Here is an 18532-nt window from a genome sequence, read left to right as displayed (position 1 = left end):
CCCCGTTTCCATGGGGCCCTGCAGTATAAGACACGGGACTAATTTTATCCTTAACTGGGCACCTTTCAGCTCTGTCACCAGGTATTTCGTCCCCTTCCCTTTTGCCCAGGATCTTTTCCTCCCCTTGCCATTTAGAGGATGAGTTAATCTTTTGCTGGTTCGCGTCTCCCTTTCCCTGATGCTACTGGCGAGGGCAATCCCCTACCACCACCTCTGCTCCTCCAAGCATCATCATCATCACCATCACCACCACCGCCCTCGCCGCAGACTTTCCCCATCCCACCTCTCCAAGCCTCGGTCCCAAAGCAAGCAAACTTCTGCTGCCACCACCCCAGCAAAGCGCCACGAGACGCGGCTCTAGCCGGGGATTTTGGTGACGCCTCGCTGCTCCTTCTCTACCAGGAGAAATATTCCTGATTTCCATACGAATCGCAATGCCTTAAACAACAGGAATCACAGCTAGACCACAGAACGCAGGCTGGTTTCTAGCCAAAACCAAACAAAGCTAAATATCACTAATTGCAAAACAAAATCATGGTGTGGTCCTGCTGATAACGCGCTGCAGGAGGGCTCGGCGGTTCCATGGGGAAAATCGGCTCTTTGGGACACTGGGGATCCCGGTGGGACAGCGGGGAGATGGGGATGGAGCCAGGCAGCTCCAATGTGCCCGGAGTTTATTTCTCTAGAGACCCAGAGAGATAACAGCATTTGGTTCCTGCTGTCTGAGATTTTCAGGATAAAAGATTGTTTCTATTTTTATTTTTTTTTTTTTTTCAGATTGAAGCTGGAGATGGCAGAAGGCAGCTCCGCAGCCGAGGAAGCCCAGCTCCCCGTCTGACACTGCGTAACGCCACATCCCCTTCTTCACCCTGTTCTATTCCGATAATGAAAACCTATCAGGTGCTTTTCTCTAACTGCAGTTAGAGAAACTTCTCGACTTCACAGGAGAAGCCCTCTGCTCGGTGACGAACCGAGGGCCGATTCCCACCTCATCCACCGTCAGGAGAAGACGTTGCGCTGCAACGCACATCGCGAGGTGATGCTGTACGGATTTGTAGCTAAAACGACTCGGTAGAATGATGCCGGCTGTGCCAACTGAGAATTGGGCTCTTTCATATTTATCTATAATATGCAGATATTTAAATCCCTAAGCCTGAAGTAAAATAATTTAGAAGCTCCAGCTATAAAAGATCTGCTCCCAAATCCTCATCGCTCTTCAATCCTAGTCTCCAACACATTATATTCTTTCTGCATTTAATGTGCCCTTAAGGTGGGGATTAGGTAGGCATTTGATTATGTCTTTCATGTTTACAGCAATTCATTTCCAAACCTTTACAAACTCTAATTAAATGCTACATTTTTACCGCCTCGTCCTGAACTGAGAGAGACCAGAAGAGAAAAATCTGTCCTCAAACAAAATTTACATTTCTAAAGCACCTTTTTCTGTGCAAGCACCTCGGGGTTACTGCATAAAATCATCCTGAGCTGCCTTAAGATGTATCAGTGCAGACATCAAAGCAGCTCTAATACCGAGCCTCACGCAGACCCGCAGACAGCTGAGATCACTACGTTCGCAAGCAAGAAATAAAACAGCTCCTGCCAAAACCAACCATCGATCCCCTCAAAAGGTGGCCATGGGGGAAGCGAGAGCGGCAGCCAAACTCCAGCAGTAAAAAACAATCTTTGCCTCGGAGAAAGCTCGCAGGAAGGGGCCCGGTAGCCAAAAGCGTGGCCGTCGGCACAGCGCTTCATCCAGCCCCACAGCCTATTTTTTTGAGCATCCCTATCCACAAGAGGAGACACCGTCGCGTTCCCACGAAGTCGAAGGGGAGCTGAGCGAGCATCCCCAGCGAGAGGGAGAGCTCAGCACGGCCAGCTCCCCGGAGCTGGGAATGACCAAGCCACCTCCAAAGGTAATCCCCTTGACTGTAAAGACTTCCAGTGACTGGGAAACGTAATGCCATTTCTTTAAAATCTGGACCCTTCTCTTAAGCGTCGGTTGCAGTCCGAGTCATCCCACCTCTGGCTCGGTGAAAGGCCACGCACCGGCACGCATCGCCTCTGCACCGTCCCCTTCGCAGAGGGGGGACGGTCCAAAATTTGTCTCTGTTCAGTAGTTAAGAGCTGAGAGATTGGATCTGAAGCCAAATTTTAACCGCAGGTTGGAAATTGGGAATTTGCCCCATTTTAAAGCTTGGGTGCAGCAGAAACCATTCTCAGGAACTGTCAGATCAAAAAGACACGGATCTCATAAGATTAGCTGAGCTCTGCAGCTTTGCCCTTTGGGGCCAAGACAGAAGAATGATATCAAATTTTTATCAGCTAAGAAATTCAAGCCTAGCTTGAACACTACCACATCTCTGCAGTCCATCGGAATAAATTCAAACTGCACAAGGAGAATACTAAAAAGATTTAGTTAAAAATCTCACAGGTCGGGTAGCATCAAGGTCGAAGCCGCAAACACTCCTGCGCGCAGATGGATAAAATGTTGAATCGGTAGCAAGATCCTTGTTTTCTCCTTCCCTGCAACTCCCTGTCTGCCCCTTCAATGGTACGAAGGGGTTCAGCATCCAAGGATGCTGTGCCTCGTTTGCTGCCTCCCCATCCTACAGGCTTCAGGATAGCATGGGGAGATGAGGTCTCCACAGCTAGGGATCCAGCGTGGTGCGTGAAATCCACCCGAGCTGGCAGGGCACGCCAGCTCCCTGCGCCGCAGCCCACTCCAAGCCCTTTAAACAGCTTGCGGGGGGGATTTAAATCATTGATCAGCCTTGCGCTTGCCCTCTGCACTGGGCTGAAACGTCCCTTGTTGGGTTACCGCGGTTAGAAACGCCGCGTGTGCACGCACTGTCCCCGCTGCTGCAAACTCCTCCGTCGCTCAAATCCAAACAGCTTAACTTTTCCTGGATCGCACAAAGGCATTTCCCGGCGAGAAGCACCGTCAAGCCAAATTTTGGCCTTCTAGCTGCAGTTGCTGCCATCGAAGAGCATTAAGAAGATGTAAAGCTGTATTTTACCTTGCCTAAAACGCCTCGCAAAGGCCAGATAGTTTGTATTCGAAGGCTGTCATCACGGGTCTCGCACTGAAGATCACTTTCCAGGTCCCTGGGAAATTCATGGCACGTCTCCCAGTGACTTCCCCAGGGCCAGGATTTCACCCCAAACTTGGAAGAGCTCAGGCCAAAAAGAAAGTTTAGATAGTTACCGCGTGCGCTCGAAGCGAGCGGCTGGAGCAGAAAGCCAGCGTTTAACAGCACTAGCAGCCCTGCAAAATTTTACAAGACACAACCCTCGCGTTAGAGGATCCATTTCTTTCTTCATAAAATATATGGGGCCTTTCCACAAACTCCTTTTATTGGTCCATTTGGCTACTCACTCCTTTTATGAACTACTCAAGTTCCCGGATCATCTGGAAAAGCCCAGGAAGACGGCCGAGCTGAACCACAACGATGTGCTAGCCATCGGTAACAACCTCCTCCGCTACCACGGCTCGGGCACCGTGCGTGGGAGCACGGAAGGGAAAAGCCGGCAGGCGGGGCAGCTGGATTTCATCACCTGAAAGCCAGCACGCAGCATCCTTCTAACCCGTTTCTTCCCACTGCCTACAAGGTTTTGGAGTTGCAAAGTTGATAGAAATACCCGAAACCCAGGTGCCTTTCACATCAGCCCCAAATCCACTTGGCAGCAAACAAGCGGTTAAGACTGGGAATTTTTTTTACCAGCCTCCTACATCTCTTCCATGGGGGGTCCTTTAATGGATACAGTTAAAGAGCAATCTTGCACGGAGGTCCACATGCTAACATAACAACATATTTTAACTGTGTATTTAAGTAGTTTCATTTCTATTGACATTGGCTAAGGTGAGTCCTAAGGCTCGCCGGTCTCCAGCAGAAGGCTGGGCTGCCCACGAGCGCAGCCTTTCGAGCGACACGTTGCCAAGTCTCCTCTAACAACAACAAGCTCCCGCTAAACATTTCATAACCGTCGTTCCCCACGGAGCCGGGTGCCTGAAGCACTCGTTGTGCTAAGTCCAGTGCTTTGCAGCACGGTCAGCACCAAAAAACAGACCAGCGAAGCCTCACAAGAGAGAAAAAGCCGAGCAGAAACGTGCCTGGCTCCGCACATCGGCTCCTGCCCAAAACCCTGGAGGCAGTGGGGCAGAACGGGGGTCCTGCGGTCCAAGCGGTGGTGCTGCAGCTTGCTTTTGCTTTTGGGCCCGATCCCAGAGCTGCAAGAGTTCATTCCCAGGAGCATTCTACCAGTACCCACCAGCCTGGGGAAGGAGCATCTAACTGGTGGTGGCAGCACCAGGCGGTTCTCCCAGGGACAAAACGGGCAGCGCAGGAATCACCGGAACGGGACAAAACAGCCCTCCCCACCCAGCTCCAGCGAGACCTCCAGAAAAGCAATTATCCAGGCGCAGCAATGCAACAGCAATTTTATCCTAGCCAGAAGGTGCTTTAGAGCACGCGGGCCAGCTTCTACCCTCGAAATTATTCACGTGTTTCATGTCTTAGCTGCACCAAGCTCTTGTGAAATAACCAGGCAAGGGTGAAGGCTGCTTGTGACAATCCCGTGGAGAGGCTGTTTTAAGCCCTATAACAAGGAGCGCTGCTGCCCTCCCAAATAGCAGGGGCTATTTTAAAAAGCCTTACTATTGTAATCTTGGATTACTCCCTACCACCCAAATCCATTTCATCTTAATTAGCACCCATTATTATAAGGCTCCTCCAACATTTCCATATTTCTCTGATCGTTACAGTCCGCAGACACTCAGTAGCAAAATCTACCCAGCTGTGTATTTTGCATAAACTGGTTATCTTGAACCACATGCCCTCTCACTCTTGTTACCGGCCCCGTGTTTTATACAAGTGTTGACACTTCCAGCCCCTTGCAGGAGTATTGCTTTGAGAGATTTAGATTAAGCCGAATCCAAGCAGCTTGCTGGGGGAGACAGAGGAAATCTGAATTCTTCTCGAATTAATGACTAAAACCTGAAATTCAGCATGGCGTCTTACAGTTTCACCAGGAAACACATTGCCCATAGAACGGCATAAAATCCAGCTGCCCTGAATATTTTAACAGTGCCAGAGCAAAGCCAAAAGCTGAGCACAGACTTGGCATTGGGGTTCTTTATTCTCTCTTAAAAGAAACACAAGGTGTATTATGAGTTCAATGAGAAACACGTCTTGGAAGTGTCTGTGCAATTAGCTACAGGGGAGGGGAAAAAAAAAAAAAGTCCATTTCTGTTGGAAAAGCCTTACTACACAAGGTGAGGCCCCAGTCTCCACGATATGGACTTATCTCCATGTTGGCTCTGGACAACGAAGCACACATCTCCGCACCTGCAGGATGGGGTCCCTCACCAGCAAGCAGGAGCTTCATCTTCCAACTAACGATGCTCCAGCCAGCACCCAGCCCCCGGGCTTGGGGCTGCTCCCTGCTCCATCCACCAAACTCGCGATTTCAGGTTTCCTTCAGCAGCTGGTAACTTCTAAAGGAGGGGATGCGAATCATCTCAAAGACTTTCCTAAGAGTCCCGCAACTCCACCAGCTCTGGTGCTGCCCGGAGCGAGACCACAGCACCGCAAACTCCAGCACAAAAACCCCCAGCCCCCAGACGTGCTGCTGCTTTTATAGAAGGAAAGACTCATAATTCCGCATACCCCGACATTATCCGTCTTTCAAGACCTTTCCTTGACTTGGGATAGCTCCCGACATCGTAAGATGTCTCCAGACTCCGTGTCTTTGCAAGGAAGATGAAGATTGCAACCCTTTGCTAGTCGGGGCCTCTTCGTTTTCCCCTCTCAGCATGCTTCAATCCCCTCTGAAGCTTAGCGTAACACCAGGCTGAGCATTAATCAACACAACATGCGCTTCATCCAACTTCAGCAACCACTACGAATATTTAAGTTTTATATTATGTGCTGGGGATTATTTTTATATATATATGCCACCCTGTGTCTTTTTATATACACACTCACACACATATATAAGCAAACACACACACACAGAGTATTTCATTTCTGCAAAATACAATTTAAGGACAGGGATTTTTTTTTTCCCCTTCAGGCAGTCCTGAGCAGCAGCCTCCCCACACAGCGATGCCGAGTGCCCTCTGCTGTACACGGAGACAAATGCTGCTTTGTTTAAAAAAAAAAAATGAAAAAGAAGATTTTTTAATTTTCTTTCCCCAATACTTATAACTTTACTTCGGATGAAATATTTATTACAATTACATTTGATCATTTTGCAATACTAATGCCACCAGATTTCTCCTGTCAGACTGAAAGATTCATGTCTCCTATAGGTTGCGTCAGCAGAAAGTAAATAGTCTGGGCTGGAACTGCACAGGGTACAGTGTGAAAATGTTTTATTTATATGTTTGATAATAGCAAAGGGAAATCAGAACAAACAATATAGCTTTATTATTCAGGCATTTATCAGATAGCCTTCACACTTCAGCAAACTGCACATCTATTAGAGGTACAAGCTGAAACTATCACATGGCAACACGAAATCATTTTTCTTTTGTGAAGCGGCATTGTTCCTGCTACTGGAAGGAAAGATAATACTAAAACGTATTCAAATATATGTATTTGAAACCTCTACATCTTGTAATAAATTATGCACTTGGTATTAAAAATCCAAGCTACACTGCACAAGCCCGACTTAAGAATATTAACTTTTATTGTCTTCTCATGTCCCAGCTCTCCTCAAATCTGACATTTAAAGGGGCCGCATTTCCAGCACATGGCCTTTATGGCACCGAACGCAGATTTAATACGGCACGGGCGCAGCTCCGTGATGAGCATTCCCATTTGTTTGGCAAGTGAGAAGAGGAATCAGCCTTGTCCCTGCGCCGCTGCCCCTTCTTCAAACGTTGCGCAACCTTAAGCAAAAGCCTGACTTCTGTAGAGCTGCGGGGTTTTGCAAAAACAGGGATTAAATCATCTCCAAAGAGCCAGGGGCAGGTTAAGAGACACCAAGCCCAGCAGCATCTCTGCGAAGGGGTCCACCTCCACCCAAGGTAGACAGGTCAAAGACCACCCAGGTCTTCCCCCACGGAGCAAACCCCGTCGCTCGGTACGCAAACACCAAAACCCCACTTACTGGCATCGCGATATATTTTTCCCCTCTGCTTCACGCTCCCGCAGAAGGAGACATCTTTTTTTAACCCGTCTCCGCGCAACACCTCGGCTCCCCAAATGGGACCCATCTGCTCCGCAAAGCTACGTGGGCGCACCTCCGCGCTGCCCTCGGGGGGTGGCAGGGGGTCGGGGGGGTCGGAGCACCCATGGGTGCCGTCTCCAGTGATGCCCAGGCCCCCCCCCGGGTGCTCCCACGCAGCCGCCCCATCCCCGACGGTCGATTTTCTGGTTGCCAGCCATCACGGCTGCACCGGCACAACTGGTTCCCCATCCCTTCCAGTGACTCACTGCAAAACCTTTCCACTTCCAGCATTTGTATTCACTTCACGGCTCGGATTTCCTAGAGGAGGCAGTACCCGGGAAAACAAGCCCTCTCTTACACCCGCCTGTAAATGTGTCCGCGTGAAGCCGATCAAAAATATTTCAGTTTATTTTTTGAAATGAAATCTCTTACCAGCATTTTTTCCCCCAAAAAAATGTTGGTATTTTTTTTATAACTTTTCATCTTGTTATTCTCAGGGATTCTTGTCCTAGATTCCCCATCTTGGTTGAAGGCCAAGCATCACTAGCGGAGCCAGGGGGAATATAAAAGCATCTTTCTAAGACGCTATAGAAAGGAAGAAGAATTGGACCCTGGGAGCCAATTCACTTTCATGCCTTGGGTATTTAAGGATCAAACGCGCATTTGCGAGCTGACACAAGGTAAAAAGGTGGCTTTGAGACTTTACGGCGTCTGAAGAAGCCTCTGAAAGCATCTTTTTACCAACTCGAGCGCGAGAGAAAAACCAGGAGCAGCGAGGCATCCCGGAGGACGGCCGGCGGAGGGGACGGCTGGGCTCACCGGCCACTCCTGGTGGCACCGCGGGCACCGAGCCCTCGTAGCCGCTGCTCCGCTTGCAAAGCAAACAGCTGAAGGCAAGGAAAGAGGAACCACCCAGGACACGCTGGGGAGGTTTCCTATGGTTACTGCTGCCATGGGAATATGGGGTTTTTTGTTGGCTTGATCTAAATAATATCTGGTTCCTCGGCTGCAGTAGGCTTCCCGCAAGGTTGGGTTGGATCCTTAGACCTGCACCCCGCTACGGCGGGGCAACCGCATCGAGCTGGACCACGAGCATCTCAAAGCCGAGCTGCTCAGGGCTTTCCTCCCGGCTCCCCCGGGGCTCAGGGCTTGGATTCAAGGAGAAGAGGAGGGGGAAAGAAAGTGGAGGGAGGGGGAAGGAGGGGGGGGGAAGAAAAAAAAAAAAAAAAAAAAAGAGACATCTTTTACTAATTGCTCACAGCTGTGACCAAGCAGCTCCCATTTCGGCTGCCAGGAGCTGGCAGCCGGCGGGGAACGCATTGGGGCGAGCGCTTCGGCTCTCCCCGACGGGGTCCGGAGCAAGAGAAACCCCTCGCAGGGAGAGGGACTCTCCTCCATCCATCCGCAGGCTCTATGTAGGGATTTCAATAATTATGTTTATATACTCCCCTTATCAGCGAGAGCAGCCATTATGTCTTTTATCACCGTGGCAGCAGCATCTGCACGAGGGCAACTGATAGGGGATGAAATATTTGCTGCGATGGCTGAGTACAAAGTGCCTCCCTCCGCGGTAAGAATAATAATTGTAATACTTAGCTCTCAAAGTGTTAAGCTCTGGCATCAGGGCCCTGCGGAGAGCAAAGAGCCACGCACAGGGGAAGAAACAGCCTCTCCAGCAGCAGAGAAGAGCACCCTGAATTTTATAGACGCCTCTCAGCCCCACCATCGGTGAACCTGAGAAAGGCTCTGGCCATCGGCCGCCTCGGGGCTGCACTGATGCATGCCCAAAGCCCTGGAGAATGCGACAGCCCATGGGAAAAAGGCTCTTTACAGCCACGCTCATGAGGCTTACCCTGAAATTAGTTTTCCTCACATCAGACAATTCTGCTAACGTTACAAATTCCTCCACCATTAGATAGTGACCGCAGAGATGCTGCGTGCGCGGGGAAGAGTCCCCAGCCCGGCTCTCCCCTGCCATGGCTGGGAGATTATTCATGGGAGAAAAAAAGCAAATATCCAAATGAGCATCACGAATTGCAAAACCATCTGCCAAAGGTCTCAGCTGATACTATCAGGCGTCCTTAAACTCGCTGATAGACTTACAATCCAGACAATGAAAACGCAATTGATTATTTGAAGAGTGACTCACTGGTGTAACAAGGATGGATTACTGGGCGGAGGGGAAGAATGTCTTTGGAAAAAAAAAGAAAAGACTGCAGATTGACTTTTTAAAGGCAAACAGAGAGGGAACAAAACCCAAGAAAAACTCTTGAAAGCACTGAACAGCCCTCTACAGCGGAGGGCAACAAAGAATAGGGCAGCGCTTGGCGGGCACCAGCCGAATAGCTGTGCCCCAGCCCCTTCCAGCTGAGAGCTTGGGTACCAGCCTTTATCCACCCAATTCGGCTTCCTTTCCAAATTGCCGGCTGGGAGCTTTTTCTTTCACGCCGCACCACGCTCGTGACACAGGCCTGTTCCAAACCCTCTATTAAAGGAGTAGGAGTTTTCCCTCCCCACCGAACACGTGCCGCACGCCCTGGGCAGGCGATGGCAGCCGCAGGCAGCACCGTCGGGGCTCTGAGCTCTCCGGGGGGGTCAGCGGGACTCATCCTGCGGGAGAGCGGACTCTGCGCACTCCTGCGGAGCCGAGAGAGGGCTGAGACCGCGGCAGGGTGGCAAAACTCGGTAAGCGGATGGGGATGGCAACGGCAGGGATGACAGCCCAGCTTTGCGTGCCATGGGACCGATGTGACCCTTCATCTCCCACCTCCTCCTCAGCTCAGCAGAGGCTTCAGCGACTGATTTAACCCATTACCATGGGCTCAGAGGGGATGCACGGCGAGCTCAGGACCTTACGCATCCAGCAGCACTGAGCTGGTAAATCAGTTCGCCGCGTCCCATTAAATCACACCCTACGTAGCACCCAAATCCATTAACTGCAGCCTCCAGCACCGACAGCTGTCTGCTTGAAGGAGATCCCCACTGCAAGCCAATCCATCCCGCTTCCCGTTTTGCAGGTCTGTCTTGGGGAATTCCATCCCGAAAGGCTCCGTGAGGGAGCCGTGCTTTGCCGGTGTCCGGCAGCACAGCCCCACGGCCGAGGCACCGGGAAAGCACGTGCTGGCCACCGGTTTGCCTTCAGGATGGCAAACCCCACTCGCTCACACCAGGCAGATAACATTTCACTTTTTGCATACCAAGAAGCAGCTGTAGTCATTTTTCTAAAAAACTTAGTGCAAAAAAACCAAAACCACCAACTTTTAAAAAGATTTGTTTAGTCTAGAAGCAAAATATCAGGCAAAGTCAGAATTCGGGGTTTGTCTGCTCTGTCCCCTCTATCATTGGTGTCATTCACAATCACTCCAGAAATAGAATAAACCCCCCAAACCAGCCCCAAACCCACAACAGCTTATTAGTGGTTTTTCACCCCATTCATAAAACTAGAATCGCACAAGGTTGCTTCAAAACAGACAGAAAACATACCCACGCTGCCCTCTCTCTAGGAGAAATTCTGCTCTTTTGGCTTTTGCCAGCAGCTCAGCTGCGATGGAGAAGGGCAGAGCCTGGCTGCAGAGCAACTCCAGTTACAGCAGCTGCAGACTAGGGCTCTGTGTTCAGCTGAAATTTAATCAAGAAGTGTCTCAAACTCCTTTGAGTTCTTGCAATACAATCCTGAGTGGTTTGTAAAGGACTTCAAACAGGCTCCCCAGGCTTGCCCGGAAACAAGTACATACCTCACCTGCTCTTTTGTACATCACATACAAAAAATTAAAGAATTTATTTTAGGCTTTTCGCCAGGGACAACACTGCCTTCAATATTGTAATGCTCTGTTAAAGTGGATATCGTGTCTCCCAGCCAACACAAACAGGATACCTTATCAGTCTCGGCTGTTTTAAGTGCTGTTTCAGCAGCAGGGCACGAAGACGTGGAAAGGACAGGCCAAAAAATTGGTTGGGAGTTCGTTAAACGCAACTGTGCGCTTGACATTTATGAAAAGATAGATTGTCCGAGGGCAGGATGAAGCTGATCCCTACACTACAAGCACAAGCCACCCAAACTCCCACCCTGATGGCCCGGCCGCCCCTCAGCAGAGATGCTGTGGGAATGGTGGCAGCATCACTAGTTATCCTGCTCTTTCAGGGGGTTTGCCCATCCCAAACCACCCTGGGCACAGAGGTTGAAGAACACTGACTTTGTCAATGAGTAACCTGGCCGGGAATGACTCCTTTGTGAGTTGCTTATGACAACAACAACAAAAAAAAAATAAAAAAAAAAATTAAAAACAAGCTAACGATACCAACCCTTTTGTGAAAGGCTTTAAAATCAGCAGACAAACCCCACCTTTGATTTCTTTTTTTTTTTTTTTTTGCATCCCCTCCACCAGGAGGACAGCATCCTGGGGAGACAGCCGACTCCTGCCCACCCCTGGGCACAGGCACAGGTCCCCTGGGGACAGCAGCCCGCTTGGCTCCTCTGCAGTCCCTCAGGGACTCACCTCCGGAGCACCGGGATGGACCGCACTGGTTGAGTTTTGCCTATTTCAGCAGGGTCCCCATGGCAAAAATGAAAAATTTGCCCAAATCCACCGGGCCCGGCAGTGATGCGAGCATAAGCCCATTCAAGATAAGGTAATGCTATTCTCACATCTCTAAAGCCTTTCAAATAAACATGCAAGGAAGTGTGGAATATCTGAATCCTAAAAGAGAGAGAGGCACAAAGCCTGTTATTCATGAAAGGGAAAAGCTGGGAGCGTGTGTGTGAAAGATACATAACCTACGAAAAATGCTGAAAACATATGGAAGCAATAATCTGTACTCTTTTTTTTTTTTTTTTTTGAAAGTAGAAACAAATGCTTCAGAATTTGGTGTTATTCGTTCACGTGCTGCATTACAAATATTATTGTTTCTGCTCTCTGGATGAGGCACCAGGCATCAAACCGGAGACCCAAACGCGCCCCGGGACGCGTCCGTGAGCCTGCTGGGATGTCCCTCCTGCCGGCAGGACCAGCGCCAGGCGAACGCAGATTGAGGCTGCAAACACACGGAGAGTTTCTCACTGCTCGCCACACACGAGCGGCTTACGTCCAGAGCACTGGGCGCTGGACAAACACACGAAGAAAACAAACACCCACTGCCACTAGCAACTCCCTGCCTACAGCCAACAAGGCAGAGATGGGAGGTGCAAGGTGACCTATCCACCATCACCCAGCAACCCCAAACATCTCCGGGCTTCTGGTCAACCACCTCATTTACCGTGTCACCATCACACACATCTCCTCTTTTTCCTCGTCCATAGCTTTTTGTGATCCCGTGGTCAATCGCAAGCCTTCGGGCTGATCCTGCATCACCTGGGATCTCCAGGTGGTCTCTCCTGAGAAGCTGAAAAGTTTGTCCTTGCAGATGCTCCCAAATCTGGCAGGGCCAGATGAGATCAGACTTCTGTGGGACTGGTCGCGGTAAATTATAGTGAGATGCTGAGTTACAGAAACAAACGAATGCTCGAAACAATTGTATGCACCCACACTTCACTTGTTTACATGGAGTATTACTGAATATTAAGTCAACAGTCACATAAATTTGCCTTGGGAGGTAAGGGCCAGGCACTATACAAACACACACCGCTGATATTAAGACCGTGATGTGCGACAGCAACGCATGTAGAGAAGCAGATCTCTTCCCCTCCAAACATCATTTCAAGGGACAAAGACTACACGGCATATGCAAGAAAGAAGAGACCCCAAGAAAAGATGTAAAACAATTTCACACAAACTAAAACCCCAGTAAGCCAGTCTTTGTCTTATGTCATGTTTATCACTGTTATTTAAATACTTCTGCAACCCAGAGGAATAACTATGGCAACAAAGACTTCTCCGAAGGTTTTCAGACACTATTTTTAAAATTATCTTAACTGTCACAGCATCTGAATGCCTTCCCTCTGAAATCAGCCGCACGCCACTGCCTCTGCAGGCTTTGCAAACCAGGTGGCACGTCTCCCTTCCCCAAACCAAGCTCAAATGCCGCCTTGCGATTTAGGTGTCCTGCATCTACGGTCGTCGCTGGTGGTTTTGGAGGAGAAGGTGGAGAGCAGGGAACAGCCAGGTCTGCTGAATTGCAAGCGTATCGTTTTTTTGCAAGGCTTTCTCAAGGAGCAAACAAACCATGGCTCTGTGTGCTAAACACATGCCAATCTCCCAACACGAAGGATCCGCTATTTTAAATACAGTACTAAGACTGTAATTTTACTTCGCCCAGAGTAAATCCAAAATTAGTTCTTCACAGTAGGCTTAACAGCAGCAAAAGCCACTCGCTCCCTTCCTGGAGCTGCCAACCATTTGTCACCTTCAAGGTTTGCATATTCACACTAATTGCACCAGGACTAGGTTATAAATTCCCTTCCCTTCCCTGCTCCCAGACCACCTCCCTCGAAGGCTTTTCTCTGCAAGACATTATGCAAAAGACACTCCTAATGGCTATTCATTCACCAAACTCCTGTGACAGCTTTATTTAATGCCAAAGCTTGTTAACAAGCTGAATGGCACACAGTTTAATGTAATGCAGATCTGATTAGAAAACAGCGACCCAGCTCCTAAGGAGTTGGGAGATTGTTGTTGAATTTGATTTCACTTTTTCCACACAAAGCCACCTTTCAAGTATCGACCTGTATTAATGAGGATTTGGTTATGTGCACTCAATTTCCATCCTCCAGACCGCAGCCCACACAGACGAACTTTTCAGTCCTTACGTACTTTACTGACAACCTCCCATAAAAGAACGCGATGCGATTAGAGGAAGGAGTCATTTTGCTGTTCAACCACGAGAAGTTGGGGGTTATACCGGTTACGGTTTGATGGCTGCGTCCTCGCAGACTTCACGCCCAAGGATGATGGAATTCAAACTTCAGCCTTTTCAGACAAACCACTTACTTTCTCCTCTTTGGGACTAACGTGATTTAAAACTGAAAATTGAATTTCTGCCTTACAACAAGAGGCAGAGGTCTGTGGCACGCAAGAGGTCCGAGAGCTTCGAGGGGGTAAGACGCAGGCAACGGGCTCCAGTTTAAGCGTGTCCGTAACACGGGGTGTTTTCAATTCCTTGCTTCCACCAAAATAGTATTAAATATGCCGACGCTTTTACAGGATAATTCACCCACTACCTTGAATTTGACATTACAATTTCAGAGCAAAATTAAGAAGATTCAGAAACAAACTCTAAAACCAGGGACATTTTTTAATTACTTGGCAATTCTCTTTCATCATCTTTTTTTGCACATCACCTACAGAACAGAGACTGGGTTTATTCTGAAAAGAAAACAGTTCTGCAGAAAACAATTTATTTTTGAGTGGTTTCCCTGGCTCAGGAAGTATGCATGTGCTTCCAGGAATGATAAATTCAACCAACACTCAAAGCCATCTCCCCATCTGAGAAAAGTGGCTTTTAAGGGAACGTACAGGCACAGAAATCTTTGGCGTCTACCAAAGCAATTTGCCTGCTTGATGGAGTAGCTGCACAGATCACACCTAAAATCACAGGTAACCAGAAAATACACAGTCCTGCATAATTATGTATACGACAACGCCTGCATCAGCAATGGTTTCAGTGCCTGCAAGCTTACAAATTCTTCTCCTTCTCCCTGCAGCATATCACCAGTTCCCATCTTTGAAGCAAAAAAAGTCCCATTTACATTTATCAGCAAAACTCTGCTATTAAAGGATTATAAAAAAGCTTACAAGTATCTAGCAGTTAATTGATCCGGGTTTGTATCCTTAATCTGCCGATCTCCTTGCAAACCCCTGTTTTATTCCAATCTCGTTCCACGCGTTAAGGTGTCGGCGAGCATCCCCAGCAGGCGCTGGGTACGCTGCCTGGTACGCAGAGGGCACAGGCTCCTGAGCATGTTTTCGACCTACAAAACCACTATTAATAATTTGCCTGCTTACACGTCCCCTGGCATTAATAAAAATGGCTAGTAAAAAATGAATGCGCTTCCTCTCTATTGTGTTCTAGCAAATCGGTTGCCTTTATTTGTTTTAATTGCCTAATTACTCTTATATCAAGGCAATTCAATGTGAATGTGTGCAGAAGGGCTCTCGCTTGTCCAGTCCTCGGTGTAAGGTAACTTGGTGTAAGGTCTAATTTGGCATTGCTTGGCTCAGTGGGACGCAAACCCGGAGCACGCAAGCTGCAATGCCTCTGGGGGCTGACCCCCACCCGTACCCAAAGGGCCCCCCATCCTTCCCCTGCCCTGGGGGGACGTAACCCCTTCCTTCCCAAGAAAAGGCTGCTGGAACAATCCACGTGGTTTTAGCCAAAACCCTCGCCCGTGTCCAGGGTCCCTCAGAAATGGGCAGCCAGGACAGAGCTCCTGGAGCCTCCTGCTCCACCTCCTTCCCGCACATGGGGTTTTGCAGGATTTGGCGCAGGAGGCACAGCGTGCCGGTGCGGAGGGCACAACCTGAACAGAGCCGCGACACCGCTCTCATCTGACACCCCCCGAGTAGCCGGGTGCCTCCTCTGCTGGCCCTCTTGGCCTTCGATGGGCTGCTATCGAAATTCACTTAATTCTTCAAAAGCCACCGGATAGTTGCACCCTCCGACATAACGAAACGCAAGCCACAGCGCCTCGTAAGTCCTTGGAGCAGAGGAGAAATAGTTTTGGTGACCGTGGCTTTTCTTCTTACCCTACACTTGAAAGTTCTCCTTGACACTTTTAAGCGTTATAAAGCGGTTCTGCAACAACACGAGGAAACCTGGGACAGCTCGGGAAAGCACTTACAAGCCCTGAAAAGAAGACGACTCAGGGGTGACCTTATAAATCCATTAACGCACGTGTGGCGGATTCAGATCGTCGGGAGGGTGTCAGGAGACCACAGCTCCTGCAGCCCCGGAGGAAGGGACACCTTCACCTTCTGAAGGTCTGAGGTGGGACAGGGTGTCACACACGTGGAGAGCCAGGCTGGAGAATCGCGGCCAGCCCCACCGGCCCCCGCGCATCCCTCGGGGCAGAGCTCGGCCCACGGACCCCGTCCCGCTGCCCCTTGGAGCGAACGCCACCGGGAACGATGACTTGCAAGGCTGAAGCTTAAGATACAACTCAACGGGAATAAATCAATCCCCCTCCTCGCTCTGAACCCGCGCTTTAATCTGCCGAGACGCAGCTCTGAGAAGTAGGGCAGAAGCCAGGAGGAGCGCCGAGCGCGGCAGATGCTGGAGAAAAGGGTATACCCTATAAAATAAGGTTAAAAGGTCGCCAAGGGCTCCCTGGCCTACTAAGTCTGCGCACCAGCTCCCAGAGCCCACAGCCCAGATTTAATATCGCCAAGTCCCAGATCGCCCATGAGCAGGAACTCATTTCCAGGCAGCACAGCGCCGGGAGGGGAGAAGGGACTGATCCTGCACGGGGCCAGGACACTCGCTGTGCCTCGTGGGCACCAGCGCTGTCGGTTTAGGGAAGAGACACAACATCAATAGCCCCAAATACTTGCTCGTCCCTACACACACCCCATCCGTTTCAACAGCTGAATCTCTGCTTGGCGTCACCGAGAGGGGATAAATCCCGTCATGGGGTCACGGGGGGGGGAGGCAGGAGTTTCACGCGGGGGTTTGGTGCAAACCACCCAGAACTCCTTCGGGCCCGATCCCGCCTTCTCACCCCACCCCAGGCTGTCCCGGCGGCTTCAGCCCCCGGCACGACCCGGGGCAGCAGCAGGACGAGCTCCTGACCGCGGCGAGGGAGCAGAACCGGCGAGGCCGTAATTACCAAACCAGTTACCCCAGTCCCAGGTCCGGATCCTGCTGCGCCCCGCACCAGCGGCGAGCACCGGCACACCTGGGTGCCGCTCGGCGGGGCTGCCAAACCCACCCGTGTCCCGAAAACCACCCGGCCAGGGGTGGGCAACGGGTTTAAGACTAACGCAAGCGCTCCCCCCCCCCCCCAAAAAAAAAAAGCCACATTTGCACCCGGGGTGCGCACAGAGCTGGGGAGGGAGCCCCAAAACCCTGCGAAGGGGGAGCCAGAGGGGTCCTGCTGCTCTTAGGGGGGGGACACGGGGGGCTCGCCGGGCCTTACCTCCACTTGTGCAGGGCGAAACCGGGACACTGGTCCCCGCAGGTGGTGCAGGGCTGGCCCCGCTCCGGCTCCCCCGCCGTCAGCTGCAACAAAACCCCACAAAGTCAATCCCGACCCCCCCGGTGCGGGACGGGTGGGGGGGGGGGCGACACACACCTTGGGATGGGGTGCATGCCCGAGGAAATGGGGGTACTGGTGGGAAAAGGGAGACACGGGCACGGCTGGGGGAAGGGGATGGGGGGGGACACACGAGGAACGGGGCCGGGGGGGGGGACACAGGAGGAACGGGGCCGGGGGGGGGGGGGGACACACACGCACCGCAGCGGGGGCACAGCCGGGCCGGAGCCACAGGTTGGGGCGGGGGTGCGCACCCCTCGGGACGGGACGGGACAGGGGGGTGAAGGGAGACAGACCCCCCCCCAAATCCTCCCCTGCCCGCCCCCGCACTCACCGACCGGCCGGAGAGCCGCTTGCGGGAGCCGCGGCCGAACATGGCAGAGCCGTGCCGCGCTCCGCGGAGCCCAGCGCAGCCCAGCCCGGAGTGCGCGGCAGCGGCCACCCCCCCCTTCCTCCTCCTCCTCCTCCTCCTCCTCCCGCCCCCTTCACCCCGCCCCTCGGCCCGCCAGGCACCGCCCCGGGCCAGCCCGCCCCCCCCCCGCCTCGGGCCGGGCCGGCGGTTCCTAGCGCAGCGCTTGTTGTCATCACTCCGCTTCAGAGTTAACGAGCCTCCCCGGACCTTTCCTGGCGTTGGCTGTCGTCCCGCCGCGGTCGGGAGCGGAGAGCTCGGCCAGCTCGGCCCGGCAGTGCGGTGCACTCGTAACGCTCCAGAGCTCGCGTGTTAATAAAAAACCTGAGCTCCAAGAAGGGCAGAGATGGGATTCTGCGGCGGCTGAAGTTACAGCTCTGAGCACGTTGCAGCCTGCGCTGCGCGGGGGGCTTTTACTGGCATAAGCAAAGGCAGGGAGAAAACAGCCCGGGTTCCTGGTGGGCTTCTGTCCCCCTCCTCACGCAGGACAGATTTAGTCCACAAACACGATCAGGGTGCAGGAGAAACACAGTCCTGGGGAGTGTATTTCCAGCCTGAGATGCTGGGCTGGGACGCAAAGCACCTGTTACACGTGGGCCAGTGGGGCCACGAGCCGTGGGGCCGGGAGCCGTGGGGCAGCCCACGCATCAGCCTGCTCTTCTCGTGTATACAATACGCTACGAAGGGATCCCCGCAGCCAACAACCAGCCCGTACCCCCGGGGTTTTGCAATCAAACAGCACATCTGGCGCGAGGCAGAGCAAAATG

At 51.5% G+C, this 18532-nt stretch overlaps 1 protein-coding gene across 1 annotated transcript in view; it reads right to left on the bottom strand.

Annotated features, from left to right (window-relative positions):
* Positions 1-17764, bottom strand: part of PRICKLE2 (prickle planar cell polarity protein 2) — a 108855-nt gene extending 91091 nt beyond the window's left edge. The window contains exons 1-2 of the mRNA XM_075053450.1: positions 17691-17764; positions 17240-17322 (exon numbers count right to left, since the gene is read on the bottom strand). Coding sequence (XP_074909551.1) covers positions 17240-17322; positions 17691-17732 — 125 coding nt within the window. The 5' untranslated portion in view covers positions 17733-17764. The remainder of the gene's footprint in view (positions 1-17239; positions 17323-17690) is intronic.
* Positions 17765-18532: the final 768 nt, after the last annotated feature.

This window comes from Buteo buteo, chromosome 21, assembly GCF_964188355.1.
Source record: "Buteo buteo chromosome 21, bButBut1.hap1.1, whole genome shotgun sequence".
Taxonomy (NCBI): Eukaryota; Metazoa; Chordata; class Aves; order Accipitriformes; family Accipitridae; genus Buteo; species Buteo buteo.
Note: the sequence above shows the minus strand (reverse complement) of the source record. Positions and strands in the feature narration are given on the sequence as shown.